The following is a 17055-nucleotide window of genomic DNA, read 5'->3' on the forward strand; positions in this document are numbered from 1 at the left end:
TACACTATTTTGAGTGACAATAACTTTGGCCTTTGGTTAGCGAAAACCTATATTTTGGATTAGAGATATATAGGCTTTGGATTAATAGGTGTTATTTTGTATTCAAATGATTTTTTTTTTTAAATAATTGATCGAGAAAGTTATAGCATTGATAATGTTAAACAATATCAATCAGATTGCCATCACCACCGACTTTACAGCTGCGGTATTTTAGAGGCATATTTGCAATTTTTATGAAGCGATGATAATTTTGTGCCTCTAAATGACAATTTCTTTTTTTTAATTTTCGTGTCATCATTTTGTCTTTTGTTTTTAAACATTCTTTTGTGCTGTAATATTGTGTATTTGGAATCCAATTCCAGTTAGCTTTACGGATGTGATGAAAGTTTTAGAGAAATCGATGGACCGCCTAAAAATATGCAACACCACAATTGCCACAATTGGTAGAATTCTATCAAATATGGTAGGTTTTTACTGTAGATTGCTAGAATTCTTGGTAGATTTTGCAAAATATTCCTCTATACCTAGGAGGTACTTCAAAAATTTTCTATTGGAATAAAATTTTAACAAAATTTTCTATAGGTATAAAATTTGGTAAAATTTCTTATAGAAGTAAAATTTTGACAAAATTTTCTATAAAAATAAAATTTTAACAACATTTTCTATAGGAATAAATTGACAAAAATTTTTATAGAAATATCATTTTAACAAAATTTTCTAAAGGGATTTTTATATTTTTTATTTATTTGACAACATTTTCTATAGGAATAACATTTTTACAAAATTTTTCTATAGATATAACATTTTGACAAAATTTTCTATAGGAATAACATTTTGACAACATTTCATGACAAAATTTTCTATCGGAATGAAAATTTTCAATATGAATAAAATTTTGACAAAATTTTCTATAGGAATAACATTTTGACAAAATTTTCTATAGGAATAAATTGTTGACAAAATTTTCTATAGGAATAAAATTTTGACAAAATTTTCTATAGGAATAAAAATTTGACAAAAATTTTCTATAGGAATAACATTTTGACAAAATTTTTTACAGGTGTAAAATTTTGCTAAAATTTTCTATAAGAACAAAAATTTTCTATAAGTTTCTATAGGAATAAAATTTTGACAACATTTTTTAAAGGAATAAAATTTTGGCAAAATTTTCTATAGGAATAAAATTTTGACAAAATTTTCTATAGGTATAAAAATATGACAAAATTTTCAATAGGAATAAAATGTTGACAAAGTTTCTATAGGAATAAAATTTTCACAACGTTTTTTATAGTAATAACATTTTTTACAAAATTTTCTATAGGAATAAAATTTTGACAAAATTTTCTATAGGAATAAAACTTTGACAAAATTTTCTATAGGAAAAACATTTTGACAAAATTTTCTACAGGTGTAAAATTTTGCTAAAATTTTCTATAGCAAAAAATGTTAACAAAATTTTCTATAGGATAAAAATTTGACAAAATTTTCTATAGGAATAAAATGTTGACAAAATTTCTATAGGAATAAAATTTTGACAACATTTTCTATTGAAATAAAATTTTGACAAAATTTTCGATAGGAATAAAATTTTGACAAAATTTTCTCTTGGTATAAAATGTTGACAAAATTTCTATAGGAATAAAATTTTGACAAACTTTTCTGTAGGAGTAAAATGTTGACAAAGTTTCTATAAGAATAAAATTTTGACAAAATTTTTTATAGGAATAAAATTTTGACAAAATTTTTTATAGGAATAAAATTTTGACAAAATTTTCTATAGGAATAAAATTTTGACAAAATTTTCTATAGGAATAACATTTTGACAAAATTTTCTACAGGTGTAAAATTTTCCAAAAATTTTCTATAGGAAAAAATGTTAACAAAATTTTCTATAGGATAAAAATTTGACAAAATTTTCTATAGGAATAACATTTTGACAAAATATTCTCTAGAAATAAAGTTTTGACAAAATTTTCTATAGGAATAAATTTTTGACAAAATTTTCTATAGGAATAAAATTTTGACAAAATTTTCTATAGGAATAAAAATTTTACAAAAATTTTCTATAGGAATAACATTTTGACAAAATTTTCTACAGATGTAAAATTTTGCTAAAATTTTCTATAAGAAAAAAATTTTCTATAAGTTTCTATAGGAATAAAATGTTGACAACATTTTTTAAAGGAATAACATTTTGACAAAATTTTCTATAGGAATAAAATTTTGACAAAATTTTCTATAGGTATAAAAATATGACAAAATTTTCTATAGGAATAACATTTTGGCAAAATTTTCTAGGAGTAAAATTTGGCCAAAACTTTCTCGGGGAATAAAATTTTGGTAAAAATCTCTCTAGGAATAAAATTTTGACAAAATTTTCTATTGGTGTAAAAATATGACAAAATTTTCTATAGGAATAAAATATTGACAAAGTTTGTAAAGGAATAAAATTTTGACAAAATTTTTTTTTGGAATAAAATTTTTTACAAAATTTTCTATAGGAATAAAATTTTGACAAAATTTTCTATAGGAATAAAACTTTGACAAAATTTTCTATGGGTAAAACATTTTGACAAAATCTTCTACAGGTGTAAAATTTTGCTAAAGTTTTGTATAGCAAAAAATTTTAACAAAATTTTGTATAGGAATAAAATTTTGACAAAAATTTTTATAGGAATAAAATTTTGACAAAATTTTCTACAGGTGTAAAATTTTGCTAAAATTTTCTATAGGAAAAAATGTTAACAAAAATTTTTATAGGAATAAAATGTTGACAAAATTTCTATAGGAATAAAATTTTGACAAAATTTTCTATTGAAATAAAATTTTGACAAAATTTTCTATAGGAATAAAATTTTGACAAAATTTTCTATAGGAATAAAAATTTGACAAATTTTTCTATAGGAATAAAAATTTGACAAAATTTTCTATCGGAATAACATTTTGACAAAATTTTCTACATGTGTAAAATTTTGCTAAAGTTTTCTATAGGAAAAAATGTTAACAAAATTTTCTATAGGAATAAAATGTTGACAAAATTTCTATAGGAATAAAATTTTGACAAAATTTTCTATTGAAATAAAATTTTGACAAAATTTTCGATAGGAATAACATTTTGACAACATTTTCTATTGGAATAAAATTTTGACAAAATTTTCTATTGGAATAAAATTTTGACAAAAATTTTATATATTAATAAAATTTTGACAAAATTTCCTATAGAAACAAAATTTTGATAAAATGTTTCTATAGCAATAACATTGTGACAAAACTTTCTATAAGATTAAAATTTTGACAAAATTTTTGACAAAGATTTCTCGGGGAATAAAATTTTGACAAAATTTTCTATACCAATGAAATTTTTACAGAATTTTCTATTGGAATAAAATTTTGACAAAATTTTCTATATTAATAAAATTTTGACAAAATTTTCTATATTAATAAAATTTTGACAAAATTTTCTATTGGAATAAAATTTTGACAAAAATTTTCTATATTAATAAAATTTTGACAAAATTTCCTATAGAAACAAAATTTTGATAAAATTTTTCTATAGCAATAACATTGTGACAAAACTTTCTATAAGATTAAAATTTTGACAAAATTTTTGACAAAGTTTTCTCGGGGAATAAAATTTTGACAAAATTTTCTATACCAATGAAATTTTGACAGAATTTTCTATTGGAATAAAATTTTGACAAAATTTTCTATATTAATAAAATTTTGACAAAATTTTCTATATTAATAAAATTTTGACAAAATTTTCTATATTAATAAAATTTTGACAAAATTTTCTATTGGAATAAAATTTTGACAAAATTTTCTATATTAATAACATTTTGACAAAATTTCCTATAGAAACAAAATTTTGATAAAATTTTTCTATAGCAATAACATTGTGACAAAACTTTCTATAAGAATAAAATTTTGACAAAATTTTTGACAACATTTTCTCGGGGAATAAAATTTTGATAAAAATTTCTCTAGGAATAAAATGTTGATAAAGTTTTCTATAGAAAAATGTTGAGAAATTTTTCTCTAGAAATAAAATGTTGACAAAATTTCCTCTAGAAATAAAATATTTATAAAATGTTCTATAGAGAACATCGTTGACAAAATGTTCTATAGAAAAAAATTATGAAAATTTTTTCTATAGAAAAAAATTGTGACAGCATTTTCTGTAGAAATCAAAAACTGCAATATAAGATATATTATTCGGTAGTGTCTTCGTAAAATTTTGTTCAAATTTTGGCGGATTGTTGTTGGATCGAGTGGCAACTGTGTTGCTAACTCAAAACATTAATCTTTAGGAAAAATTTTGGATGAACTGCAGATAATTTGATTGTTATGTTGAATCACTTCATGTCAAAGGCACAACGGCCACCAAAACTATCTTTGTCAGCAGTTTCAAAGCTGCAGTTAAGATAATAGCTAAAAAAATTATCCTTTAAAAAGTTGCAACAAAAAGTTTCTCCTTTTCCGAAACCCACTGATTTGTCGGTCCGTCCAGCTTTTAGATTATCACAAAATTTGAGTTCTAGGATTATGTAGAGATATACATACAAGTGATTCGTAGCCACTCTAATAATTAGAAGATATACGAGGGTTGTTCATTATATTTCGTAACCCTAGTACTGCAAAGTGCCTCAATCACTAACGGCGGAAATCTCAAAAATTTCGTGCTTAAGTTTTTTCGCTATAATAATGAAAGAAAACGTTTAAAAGTTGATTCTGAGAGGACAGACAAGTAGTTCAAAATGTTGCAAACACTCAAAAAAATATTTTTGTTTTTGAACTTGTATTTGTGTTTATTCGTGAAAATTTTAGTACCTACGTAAATTTGCGAGGAATAGAACTTCAGTTGTTAACGATTGTTAAAGAAAACCTTTGGTTGTTCGTGAGGAATTATACTTTTAAATGTTGTAAAGTTTGTCTGCCCATACTTGCCCATTGTAAAATAAATTAAATTTTTCTAAAAATAATGAAGATAAAAGTAGCGAATTATTTTCATTATGGCTGAAAAGCAAAGCAGATACAAATGCCATCGTTATATTCTGGAAAAGTAAAATACCACATAAAACCCATGAAGAGTTAAGAAAATTAATTAAAACACAAATAATTATATTAAAAGGAAGTGGGAATGCCACAAGAGAGCCAAAATGCGGGTCCTATGACCAAATTTGGGAAAATTAAGCATAGGAGGTACATCTAAACCTCAAACGATTTCGATTATTTTTTGCAAGTATGGTTAGTACTATAGAATTTTACATTCTGCTAAATTTGAGTGGGTTAATAAATAAGGGTTTTATAGACAAATTTGAGAAAATCGGGTGATGCATACATACAGTATGTCAAGAAAGTCTTTTGACATTGCCAAATATTTCAAATTCTAGAAATAATTGAAATATTAAATATTTTATTAAATTTTTAATTCTGTGTACGTATGTATACTTTGCAAAATACATAATAAAATATTTTTTTAAAATTTCATTATATTTAATTTTGGAACAAAACATAATTTTTATCCCATTGTCAAAACACTTTCTTGACAAACTGTATATGTATGTGGGAACTTTATCTAAATCTGAACCGAATTTGATGAAAAATTTTTTAAGGGTACTATAAAAAATTACTTGGTGTTAAATTTGAAGTCAATCGGGTAGTAAAGAACCACAATATTATCTTATTTGTCGAAATCGGACTATACATAACTTTGATCCGATTTTTTTTTCTAAATTCAACAACGTTCGACTTTTTGCCAAGCAAACACGTTGTATCAATTTTCATTAAAATCAATTAATAATTGCGACCGGAATCCTGCGAACAACAAAGGACGAAAATAGAATTGGATACCGAAGAAAATGATTTTTATGATTAATATTTTTTTAATATTAGTTAAATAAAATTGATTTAATAAAAAGAGAACTGGGCTCTACCATTTACAGCAAGTTTGGGCGATATGACACATTCTTAATAAATAAAATAGGCAAGCATAAATCAAATTCCATATATGGTTACATTCTGTAGTATTCCAAGTGAAATTATAATTCTGACCCCTCTATACACAGAAATAAAAACACGAAAATTTTTCCAATTAAAATTTTAATTGAATTTTCAAAAAATTCCAATTAAAATTTTAATGGATTCAACAAAGTTTTTTAATTGAAACAAAAATTAGTCACAAAAATTAATAGTATCAATTAATTTTTAAATTAAAAAAAAAAACTATTAAAAATTTTATTGATTCAACAATTTTTTTAATTGGAACAAAAAGCAGTTACAAAAATTAATAGTAGCAATTAATTTTTTAATTGGATCAATTAATTTTTGAGTTGGCTTCCAATTAATTTTTTAATTGGTTTTCAATTAATTTTTTAAATGATACTGTCATTTATGTGATTGAATACATTTCCTAACACCGTCTTCTAAATTGTAAGTAAGTCCATACGTGGTATATGTTAAATCAAAAAAGACCGATTAAATACGTATATAATTCAGTTTGACAAAATTTTCTATAGAAAAAAAAAAATTTTACAAATTTTCTATAGAAATAAAATTTTAACAAAATTTTCTATAGAAACAAAATTTTGACAAAATTTTCTATAGAAATAAAATTTTGACAAAATTTTCTATAAAAATAAAGTTTTTACAAAATTTTCTATAGAAATAAAATTTTAACAAAATTTTCTATAGAAATAAAATTTTAACAAAATTTTCTATAGAAATAAAATTTTGGTAGATTATTTTGGCTCGAGTGGCAACCATGATTATGAACCGATATGGACCAATTTTTGTGTGATTGGAGATCGCCTATATATAACTATAGACCGATATGGACCAATTTTGGTATGGTTGTTAGCGGCCGTATACTAACACCTCGTTCCAAATTTGAACCGGATCGGATGAAATTTGTTTCTCTTAGAGCCTCCGCAAGCCAAATCTGGGGATCGGTTTATATGGGGGCTATATATAATTATGAACCAATGTGGACCAATTTTTGCATGGTTGTTAGAGACCATGTACCAACACCATGTACAAAATTTCAGCCGGATCGGATGAAACATGCTTCTGTTAGAGGCTCCACAAGCCAAATCTGAGGGTCCCTTTATATGGGGGCTATACGTAAAAGTGGACCGATATGGCCCATTTGCAATACCATCCGACCTACATCGATAACAACTACTTGTGCCAAGAGTCAAGTCGATAGCTTGTTTCGTTCGGAAGTTAGCGTGATTTCAACAGACGGACGGCGGACGGACATGCTCAGATCGACTCAGAATTTCACCACGACGCAGAATATATATACTTAATGGGGTCTTAGAGCAATATTTCGATGTGTTACAAACGAAATGACAAAGTTAATATACCCCCATCCTATGGTGGAGGGTCCCAGCAAAAAAAGCGTCGCCAAAAAAGTAATGAAAATGTTCTTTTTGAATCCGGAAGTGGTGCAAAATTGACGCAGAAGCGATGAATTTAACATGGGCTTGTCATAGGACGGAAGTCCTCCATTTCAACAGTCGTTGCACTGAATTTGCATCACTTCTTTAGGTGTGATCCGAATTCAATGTGTTGGATGTAAATTAAAAAATTCTGTGATATTTTGTCAAATAAATAATTTTTATATTTTTTTAAATTTTTAATGGATTCTAACGCTTGTCGGAAATGTTTGACCTCGAATATTTTCAAAAATTCACAATTTTTTTCACATTGGATTTAGCATTTTTTTAAGTTGAAATTACCCATTAAAGTATGAAAACACCAAGTTATAATAAATTGAATTAAAATAACTTCCTGGGTAGTTAAAATAAAGAACATCATTGGGAGTGCATCTTCTGGAAGTGGTTTTAAAGTTGTGTCTTTGGAAGAACTTCCAAATGTTTTTGCTGGGGTATAAAAATAATTGGATCAATTAATTTCGTGAATTGTGTGTAGTAACGCACCTTGAATAAGGGGGATTGACTCCCGTTTTGTTGGTAACATTTGATTATGATAAGAAATATGGATATACCATGTTTGGAGATACTAGAATGATTGTAAATAATTTTTGCCGCAAATTTTCAATTTCCGCCCATAATGCAGACGGACAAAGTTGCTGCAACAACTCGTTCAAACGCCGACAACAGTGTATAGATCGTAATGGGGTTGTAAAGGGGTTTGACAAAACAATAAAACGATTTTCCATAATTAATATTTGTTGTAGTTCTCTAATTCTCCAAGATATAAAAGGCAACCCTCGTATAAAATTTAAATGAAATAATCATAACTGTTAATTTCAAGATGACTACAAGCACTTCACAATCCTTGATTAATGAGAATAAATTGTAGTTATTGGTTTTTTATGTCCTTTGTTTATTTAGATTAAAATTCAAAAAAAAAAAAAAAAAAAAAAACATAAATACATTTTGTCTTAACTAAAAATAAGTACTAAACATTTTACAAAATTAGATTGTTGGCTCATATTCCTTCCTTTGACCTCAATGGCTGATTTTGCTTTTTTTAACAAACATCAAAAATTTCATTAACTTGTATATCTCTTTAATTACAATGGAATATAAAATTCTTTCTTATATGCTAAATTAAAAATAATTTATTTTTTTTTATATATAAAACAACTACTACATAATATTTTTACCATAATAAATAAGGGCTTTGTATTGCCAAAACCAAAAATTGTAACCGAAAAACTCATTAGGGAGATTTTTATATTCTCAGATATTTTGCATATCAATCTCTTTCTCTTGAAGAAAGCAAGGCCTTGCTCTTAGTGCTTATGGCCAAAACATTTCTGCCATTGCATGCGAAAGAAAGGTCATCATAGCTGTTCGTTGCCAATATGGGTAGTGTCCGTTGGCAGGGAATGTGTCTAGCGTATATTCCGTAACGAAAAGTAAAGAGAAAATAACACATAATTGATGGTTTTGGTTTGTCTTTGCCAAAGTTGGTAGATTTGTTTGTTGTACAGTTAGGTGTATGTGTATGTATTTAAGATTGAGTAGTAGAGAGAGAGGAAGAGAGTTCTTTGGTTGCCTCTTTGAATGGGTCACCAGGGTGAGCTAAAATAAAACCAGCACTAACTCACCTGCAATGCCATTCGTTTGTGATGCATAGATGAATTCGTTGATGATTTTGTTTTACTCTTACGCCAAGAGCACATCAATAGCTCCCTCATGCCCTTACGAAAATTACGACTTAAGAAGGCATAAAGCAATGGATTTATGCCAGAGTTAAAATAGGTAACCAAAAATGTCAGGGGTGTCAGTAAAGCATTGAAATTTGAATCTCCACGATATGAATGAGACCTGCAAAGAAACAAAAACCGAGAAAATTTAATAAATTACCATGTATGGTATCTGGACAATAAAAAAAACCACAAACTTTTTTTGGGGTAATAAATTTTTATTTTTTGGTTTATCTAAACCAAGAGACAGATATTTAATTAAAATCTTCTCAAAGACATTTTTCAAAAAATATGTACTTAGTCTCCTTTTCAAAGTTGTTCAACGGAAATTGCTTTAAAAAAATTAACCACAAAAAAAAAAAAAAAAAAAAACAACAGAAAACAACGACAATGGCCTTTGGTAGTTTTCCACTCTCTCCTTATAAACGAACATCAATCAATTTGGGGATATTCCAATTGAAAATAATTGATTTGGGCCTGCAGCAGCTGTGTACAATTGTGTTTGTTTTTTTTTCTGACCATAGCAAATAGAAGCTCAGTTTGATGATGAGGAATTTTAAACTTTCTCCATACACCGAAAAAATAAACTGTTTATAGCAAAAATTAAATATCTCGTAAAAAATGAACTAACCTATTCTCCTAATTTGAGATTTTGATCTTAGGGCTAAATGATCTCACCATTGGTTTAGATAATAGACTCGTTTCGTATGAAGGTCTATTGAGAGCAGGGTTGCCATTTTGGTCCGATCGAACCAAATTGGTCCAAAAAATTATTATTTTTTAAATTTGGTCGGACCAAATGGAATTTGGTTGATTTTCGTCGATTTTCGTCAAATTGATATTTTTCCAAATTTTCTATAGAAATAAAATTTGGACAAAATTTTCTAAGGAACTAAAATTTTAACAAAGTTTTTTATAGGAAAATGTTGGTAAAAGTTTCTACCGAAATAAAGTTTTGTCCAAACTTTCTATAGAAGTAAAATTGTGATAAAATTTTCTATAGAAATAAAAATTTGACAAAATTTCCTACAGAAATAAAATTTTCATAAAATTTCCAAAAGAAATTAAATTTTGACACAATTTCCAAAAGAAATTAAAGTTTGACAAAATTTTCTATAGAAATAAAATTTTTGCTTTGTTTTGTTATTGTTGGTTTTGTTCTTTAATCATTGTTGTTGTTGTTGTTGTTGCTCTTGTTTTTTGTTTTTTTTTTGTTTGTTTTTGATTTCGGCTTAAAACCATGCATTGACTAAACTACAAGTGTAGCTTAACCAACAGAGGAAAAAAAGAATGTTTGACAAATTTATTTGGGCAAAGCCCTATAGACTGCAAGAGGGTTGGATGGACGCACGTTTCGGAATTACCACATTCCTCATCAGCATCCTCTACTTGCAGCAAAACTATCAACCAATTATCACAATAAATTCAGGCAGTTCATTAAACCCAACAATGAACCACACTTGAACCTTCCGAAAAAAGGTTTTACATGATAGCCGGCTTACGCCGAAATAAATTCGTACAAACATATCTCTTTTCCGTTGCCACCGGAAAAATTATAACTTTTAAATGATATTAATTTAATTTGGTAAAACTGTCCGCTGGTAAGAATTTTGGTCCAATCATGGAAAATTTTTGGTCCAAAATAAAAATTCTTTGTGGCAATGCTGCTCACGATGGCAAAATTTTACTCACGCACAATATTGGTGGATAGGACTTACGATCATGCACACTCACCAAAAGAAAGTTTGTACTCGCGCATGAAAATGACGTGACTCACGAAAACTACCGTGACTCATGAAAAATGTCGTGACTCACGAATTATTTTATAAGTAATTATACCATGCACCACACTGTGGAACAGGCTATTATATGTTTGCAACACCCAGAAGGAGACGAGATAGACACATGGTGTCTTTGGCAAAAATGCTTAGGGTGAGCTTCTGAGTCGATATAGCCATGTCCATTTGTCCATCTGTCTGTGAACACATTTTTGTGATCAAAGTCTAGGTCGCAGTTTTAGTCCACTCGACTTCATATTTGGCACAAGTATGTGTTTTGGCTCAGAATAGAACCCTATTGATTTTGGAAGAAATCGGTTGAGATTTAGATTAGCTCCCACATCCAGAGAAGGAATATGATCACCTCAATCATGTTTCGAGAGCAAAATGTTATTTTTGGACGGAGAACATGTAACATGTTTGCGGCAACCATGTTATTTTCTCAAAAAGCATATGTCTGATTTCGGCAATCATGTATATGTTTGCCGAGGAAACAAAATTTTTGCGACAAAAATGTTCCATGGTCATCGTCCAAAAATAACATTTTGCTCTTAAAACATGTTTGGGGTGATCATATTCCTTTTTTTTACTAATTTGCTTAAAATTTTGCACAAGAAGAAAAATTAGTGCTATAGTCAAGTGTGCCAAATTCGTGTCAGATTTAGATATAGCTCCCATATATATCTTTCGCCCGATATGGACTAATATGGTCCCAAAGATTTACCCCAATTTGGTAGAAATTTTACACTAGGAGTACAATTAGTAGTGTAGTCAAGTGGGCACAATTTTATTGAAATTAGATATTGCTCCCATATATATCGTTCGCCCGATTAACACTCATATGAACACAGTGGTCAATTATGTTATGAGTTATGAGTTCGAAAAATCAAGACAAAAATGTCCAATAACTTGAATTCAATTTCATTAAATTAAAAGTGGCCTATACATACCATGATGATGGTCTACTTTCAAAGTTTCATTAAACCTGAACATTTAACGAACATCTCTTGCAACAACTCTCAATGAAAAATAAAACATTTAAGTAAATGAAATAGAAAAACAAAAACAAAAACAAAACATTCATTAAAATGAGGTGTGTATCAAATGGAGACACGTTAGAGAGAATAACAAACTCTTATTGATACCCCCACACACACTAACACAGGTACTCACTTAGCAATTTTGCCACAAAATTGTTCAAATGCTGAAAAACACAACAAAAGATTGGCCTCCAGAGATAATTGGATTTTATGCTGACAACACCTTTAGAGCTATGTATATGAATGTACGCTCAAAGAAAAAAAATGGTAGAAAGTACTTGAAAACAACTAGTATGAATAGTATGAACTTTTCTTCTGTTTTTGTTTACATTATTTGTAGGATCATGGAATTTTATAATCAAATTTAGTTCATAAAATTTGTGAGACCCGATGTATCAGACTCACTTAGACTATTCTGTCCATTGTGATACAACATTGGTTGACTTCTCTCTTATCACTGAGTGCTGCCCGATTCCATGTTAAGCTCAATGACAAGGGACCTCCTTTTTATAGCCGAGTCCGTACGGCGTTCCACATTACAGTGAAATCACGTAGAGAAGCTTTGAAACCCTCAGAAATGTCACCAGCATTACTGAGGTGGGATAATCCACCGCTGAAAAACTTTTTGGTGTTCGGTCGAAGCAAGGGCTCTATCTCTATCTTACCATATGTATTCTTGATCACGGAGAAATTATAAGTCGATATAACCATGTCCGTCTATAGGTCTGTTGTAATCACGCTACAGCCTTCAATAGTAAAGCTATCATCTTGGAACCCAGATTCGTATTTTGTCTACAGGTAAAATTCGAAGATGAGCGAGGTTTTGATAAAGTCCCCATATAAACTGACCCCTTCTTCCACATCTAGACAACGCAGTTAGAGATATTTTAGGTCCAGGTTTTTATATTGCCCCCATATAGACAGACTTCCGGATTTGATTACTCGAGCGTCCAGACACCAATAACTTTATTCGATTCGGGTAAAATTGGGAATCTAGCGGTTTTTTGGTCCATAAAAAAGTGTGCCAACTATGGAGAGCATCGGTCTAGGTTTTGATATAGACCGGTCTCTCGTTTTGATTTTTTACCTTCTAGAACCGCAGTTGTTACCAGATTTGTAAAAATTGGTAATCTGGGGGTATTCTAGGTTCAGAAAAAATTGTGCAGAATAGGGTATGAACATTGTTGCCACAGTTGATAGAATTCTACGAGAAATGGTAAACTTTTTACTGTTTGGTAGATTGGTGGAATTCTTGTAGCTTTGTAAATTTTGCAAAATATTTCTCTCCATCTAGGAGGTACTTCCCAAATTTCCTATAGAACACAAATTTTGACAAATTTTTTATAGAAATAAAATTTTGACAAAATTGTCTATGGACATAAAATTTTGACAAAATTTTCCACAGAAATAAAATTGTGATAAAATTTTCTATAGAAATTAAATTTTGAAAAAAATGTCCTTAAAGTAAAATTTCGACAAAATTTTCTACAGAAGCAAAATTTTTACAAAAATTTCTATAGGAATAAAATTTTGATAAAATTTTCTATAGAAATAAAATTGGGACAAAATTTTCTATACAAATAAAATTTTAAAATTTTCGACGGAAATTAAATTTTGACCAAATTTTCCAGTTCTATAGAAAATTATGACAAAATTTTCTATAGAAATAACATTTTGACAAGATTTTCTATAAAAGTGAAAGGTTGAAAAAATTTTCTATAGAAATAAAATTTTGAACAAAGTTTCTACAGAAATAAAATTTTGATACAATTTTCTATATAAATAAAATTTTGACAAAATTTTCTGTATAAATAAAATTTTGACAAACTTTTTAAAAGAAAAAATATTTTGACAAAATTTTCTATAGAAATAAAATCTTTAAACAGTTTTCTATAGAAATAAAATTTTGACAAAATTTTCTATAGAAATACAATGTTGACAGAATAAGAAATAAAATTTTGACAAAATTTTTAACTAAACAAAATGTTGACAAAATTTTCTACAGAAATAAAATTTTGACAAAATTTTCTATAGAAATAAAACGTTGACAAAATTTTATATAAAGAAATAAAATTTTGACAAAATTTTTTGTAGAAATACAATTCCGACAAAATTTTCTATACAAATAAAATTCTGACACAATTTTGTAACGAAATAAAATTCTGACAAAATTTTCTAAAGAAATAAAAAGTTTAAAAAATTTTCTTTACAAATAAAATTTTAGAATTTTCGACGGAAATAAATTTTGACCAAATTTTTTATAGATTTAAAATTATGACAAAGTTTTCTATATAAATAACATTTTGACAAGATTTTCTATAAAAATGAAATACAATTTCGAACAAAATTTCTATAGAGATAAAATTTTGATAAAATTTTCTATATAAATAAAATGTTGACAACATTTTCTATAGAAATAAAATTTGGCAAAATTTTTCTATAAAAATAAAATTTTGACAAAATTTTCTAACTAAACAAAATTTTGACAACATTTTCTATAGAAATAAAATTGTGAAAAATGTTTTAATGGAAATTTTGAAAAAAAAATTATAGAAATAAAATTTTGAAAAAAAATTCTATAAAATAAAATTTCGACAATTTTTTCTAGCGGTGTTTTAGGTCCATAAAAAAGTGACACAACTATGGAGAGCATCGGTCTAGGTTTTGATATAGACCGGTCTCTGCTTTTGATTTGTTTACCTTCTAGAACCGCAGTTGTTACCAGATTGGTTAAATTGGTAATCTAGGGGTATTCTAGGTTCAGAAAAAGTTGTGCAGAATATGGTATGAACATCGTTACCACAGTTGGTAGAATTCTACCAGAAATGGTAAACTTTTTACTGTTTGGTAGATTGGTAGAATTCTTGTAGTTTTGGTAAATTTTGCAAAATATTTCCCTCCATCTAGGATGTACTTCACAAATTTTCTATAGAACACAAATTTTGACAAAATTTTTTATAGAAATAAAATTTTGACAAAATTGTCTATGAAAATAAAATTTTGACAAAATTTTCTATAGAGATAAAATTGTGATAAAATTTTCTATAGAAATAAAATTTTGAAAAAAATATCCTTAAAGTAAAATTTTGACAAAATTTTCTATTGAAGTACAATTTTTACAAAATATTCTATAGATATACAATTTTGATAAAATTTTTTATAGAAATAAAATTGGGACAAAATTGTCTTTACAAATAAAATTTTCGACGGAAATTAAATGTTGACCAAATTTTCTATAGAACTAAACTTTTAACAAAATTTTCTATAGAAATAACATTTTGACAAGATTTTCTATAAAAATAAAAGGTTGAAAATTTTTCTATAGAAATAAAATTTTGCACAAAGTTTATATAGAAATAAAATTTTTATAAAATTTTCTATATAACTAAAATTTTGAAAAAATTTTCTATAGAAATAAAATTCTGACAAAATTTTCTATACAAATAAAATTCAGACACAATTTTGTAACGAAATAAAATACTGACCAAATTTTCTAAGGAAATAAAAGGTTCACAAAATTTTTTATACAAATAGAATTTAAAAATTTTCGACGGAAATAAATGTTGACCAAATTTTTTATAGAACTAAAATTATAAGAAAATGAAAGGTTAAAAAAATTTTCTATGGGAATAAAATTTTTAACAAAGTTTCTATAGAAATAAAATTTTGATACAATTTTCTATAGAAATAAAATTTTGATAAAAATTCTCTATATAAATTAAAAATTTACAAAATTTTCTATAGAAATAAAAGGCTGACAAAAAAAGAGATAAAATGTTGACAAAATTTTATATAAAGAAATAAAATTTTAACAAAATTTTCTATAGAAATAAAATTCTGACAAAATTTTCTAACGAAATTAAAAGTTGACAAAATTTTCTATACAAATAAAATTTTAAAATTTTCGACGGAAATAAATTTTAACCAAATTTTTTATAGAACTAAAATTATGACAAAAATTTCTATAGAAATAACATTTTGACAAGATTTTCTATAAAAATGAAAGGTTCAAAAAATTTTCTACAAAAAAAGTTGATAAAATAAGTTGATATAAAAATAACATCTTGACAAAATTTTCGATAGAAATAAAACGTTGACAAACTAAGAAATAAAATTTTGACAAAGTTTTCTAACTAAACAAAATTTTGACAACATTTTCTATAGAAATAAAATTGTGAAAAAAGTTTTTAAAGAAATAAAATTTTGAAGAAAAAAATTTATAGAAATAAAATTTTGAAAAAAATTTCAATAAAATAAAATTTCGACAAATTTTTCTATAGAAATAAAATTTTTACAATTTTGATAAAATTTTCTAAAGAAATCAAATTTTGATAAAATCTTTAAATTTTGTAAATTTTCCAAAATATTTCTCTCCATCTAAGAGGTACTCCACAAATTTTCTGTAGAAATAAAATTGTGACAAATAAAATTGTGACGAATAAAATTTTAAAATTTCCGACGGAAATTAATTGATTTTGATTTTCTATGGAACTATAATTGTGACAAAATTTTCTATAGAAATAACATTTTGATAAGATTTTCAATAAAAATAAAACGTTGAAAAATTTTTCTATAGAAATAGAATTTTGACCAAATTTTTTATAGAAATAAAATTTTGACAAAATTTTTTTATAGAAACAAAAGTTTGATAAAAGTTTCTATATAAATAAAATTTTGATAAAATTCTCTATATAAATAAAATTTCGATAAAATTCTCTATATAAATAAAATTTTGACAAAATTTTCTAAAGGAATAAAATTTTGACAGAATTTTGTATATAAATAAAATTTTGACAGAATTTTGTATAGAAATAAAACTTTGACAAAATTTTCTATAGCAATAAAACCTTTAAAAATTTTTCTACAGAAATAAAATTTTTACAAAATGTCTTATAGAAATAAAACGTTGACAAAATTTTATAGAGAAATAAAATGTTGACAAAATTTTATATAGAAATAAAATTTTGCAATATTTTCTATACAAATAAAATTCTGACAAAATTTTCTATAGAAATAAAATGTTAATAAAATTTTTTATAAAAATAAAACGTTGACA

General features: G+C 26.2%; 1 protein-coding gene across 1 annotated transcript in view; it reads right to left on the reverse strand.

Moving 5' to 3' along the window:
- Nucleotides 1-8500: 8500 nt before the first annotated feature.
- Nucleotides 8501-17055, reverse strand: part of TrissinR (Trissin receptor) — a 160881-nt gene continuing 152326 nt past the window's right edge. Inside the window, exons 7-8 of the mRNA XM_075293908.1 lie at nt 9083-9302; nt 8501-8866 (exon numbers count right to left, since the gene is read on the reverse strand). Of these exons, the coding sequence (XP_075150023.1) occupies nt 8816-8866; nt 9083-9302 (271 nt within the window). The 3' untranslated portion in view covers nt 8501-8815. The remainder of the gene's footprint in view (nt 8867-9082; nt 9303-17055) is intronic.

The sequence above is a fragment of the Haematobia irritans genome, chromosome 2, assembly GCF_050003625.1.
Source record: "Haematobia irritans isolate KBUSLIRL chromosome 2, ASM5000362v1, whole genome shotgun sequence".
NCBI lineage: Eukaryota > Metazoa > Arthropoda > Insecta > Diptera > Muscidae > Haematobia > Haematobia irritans.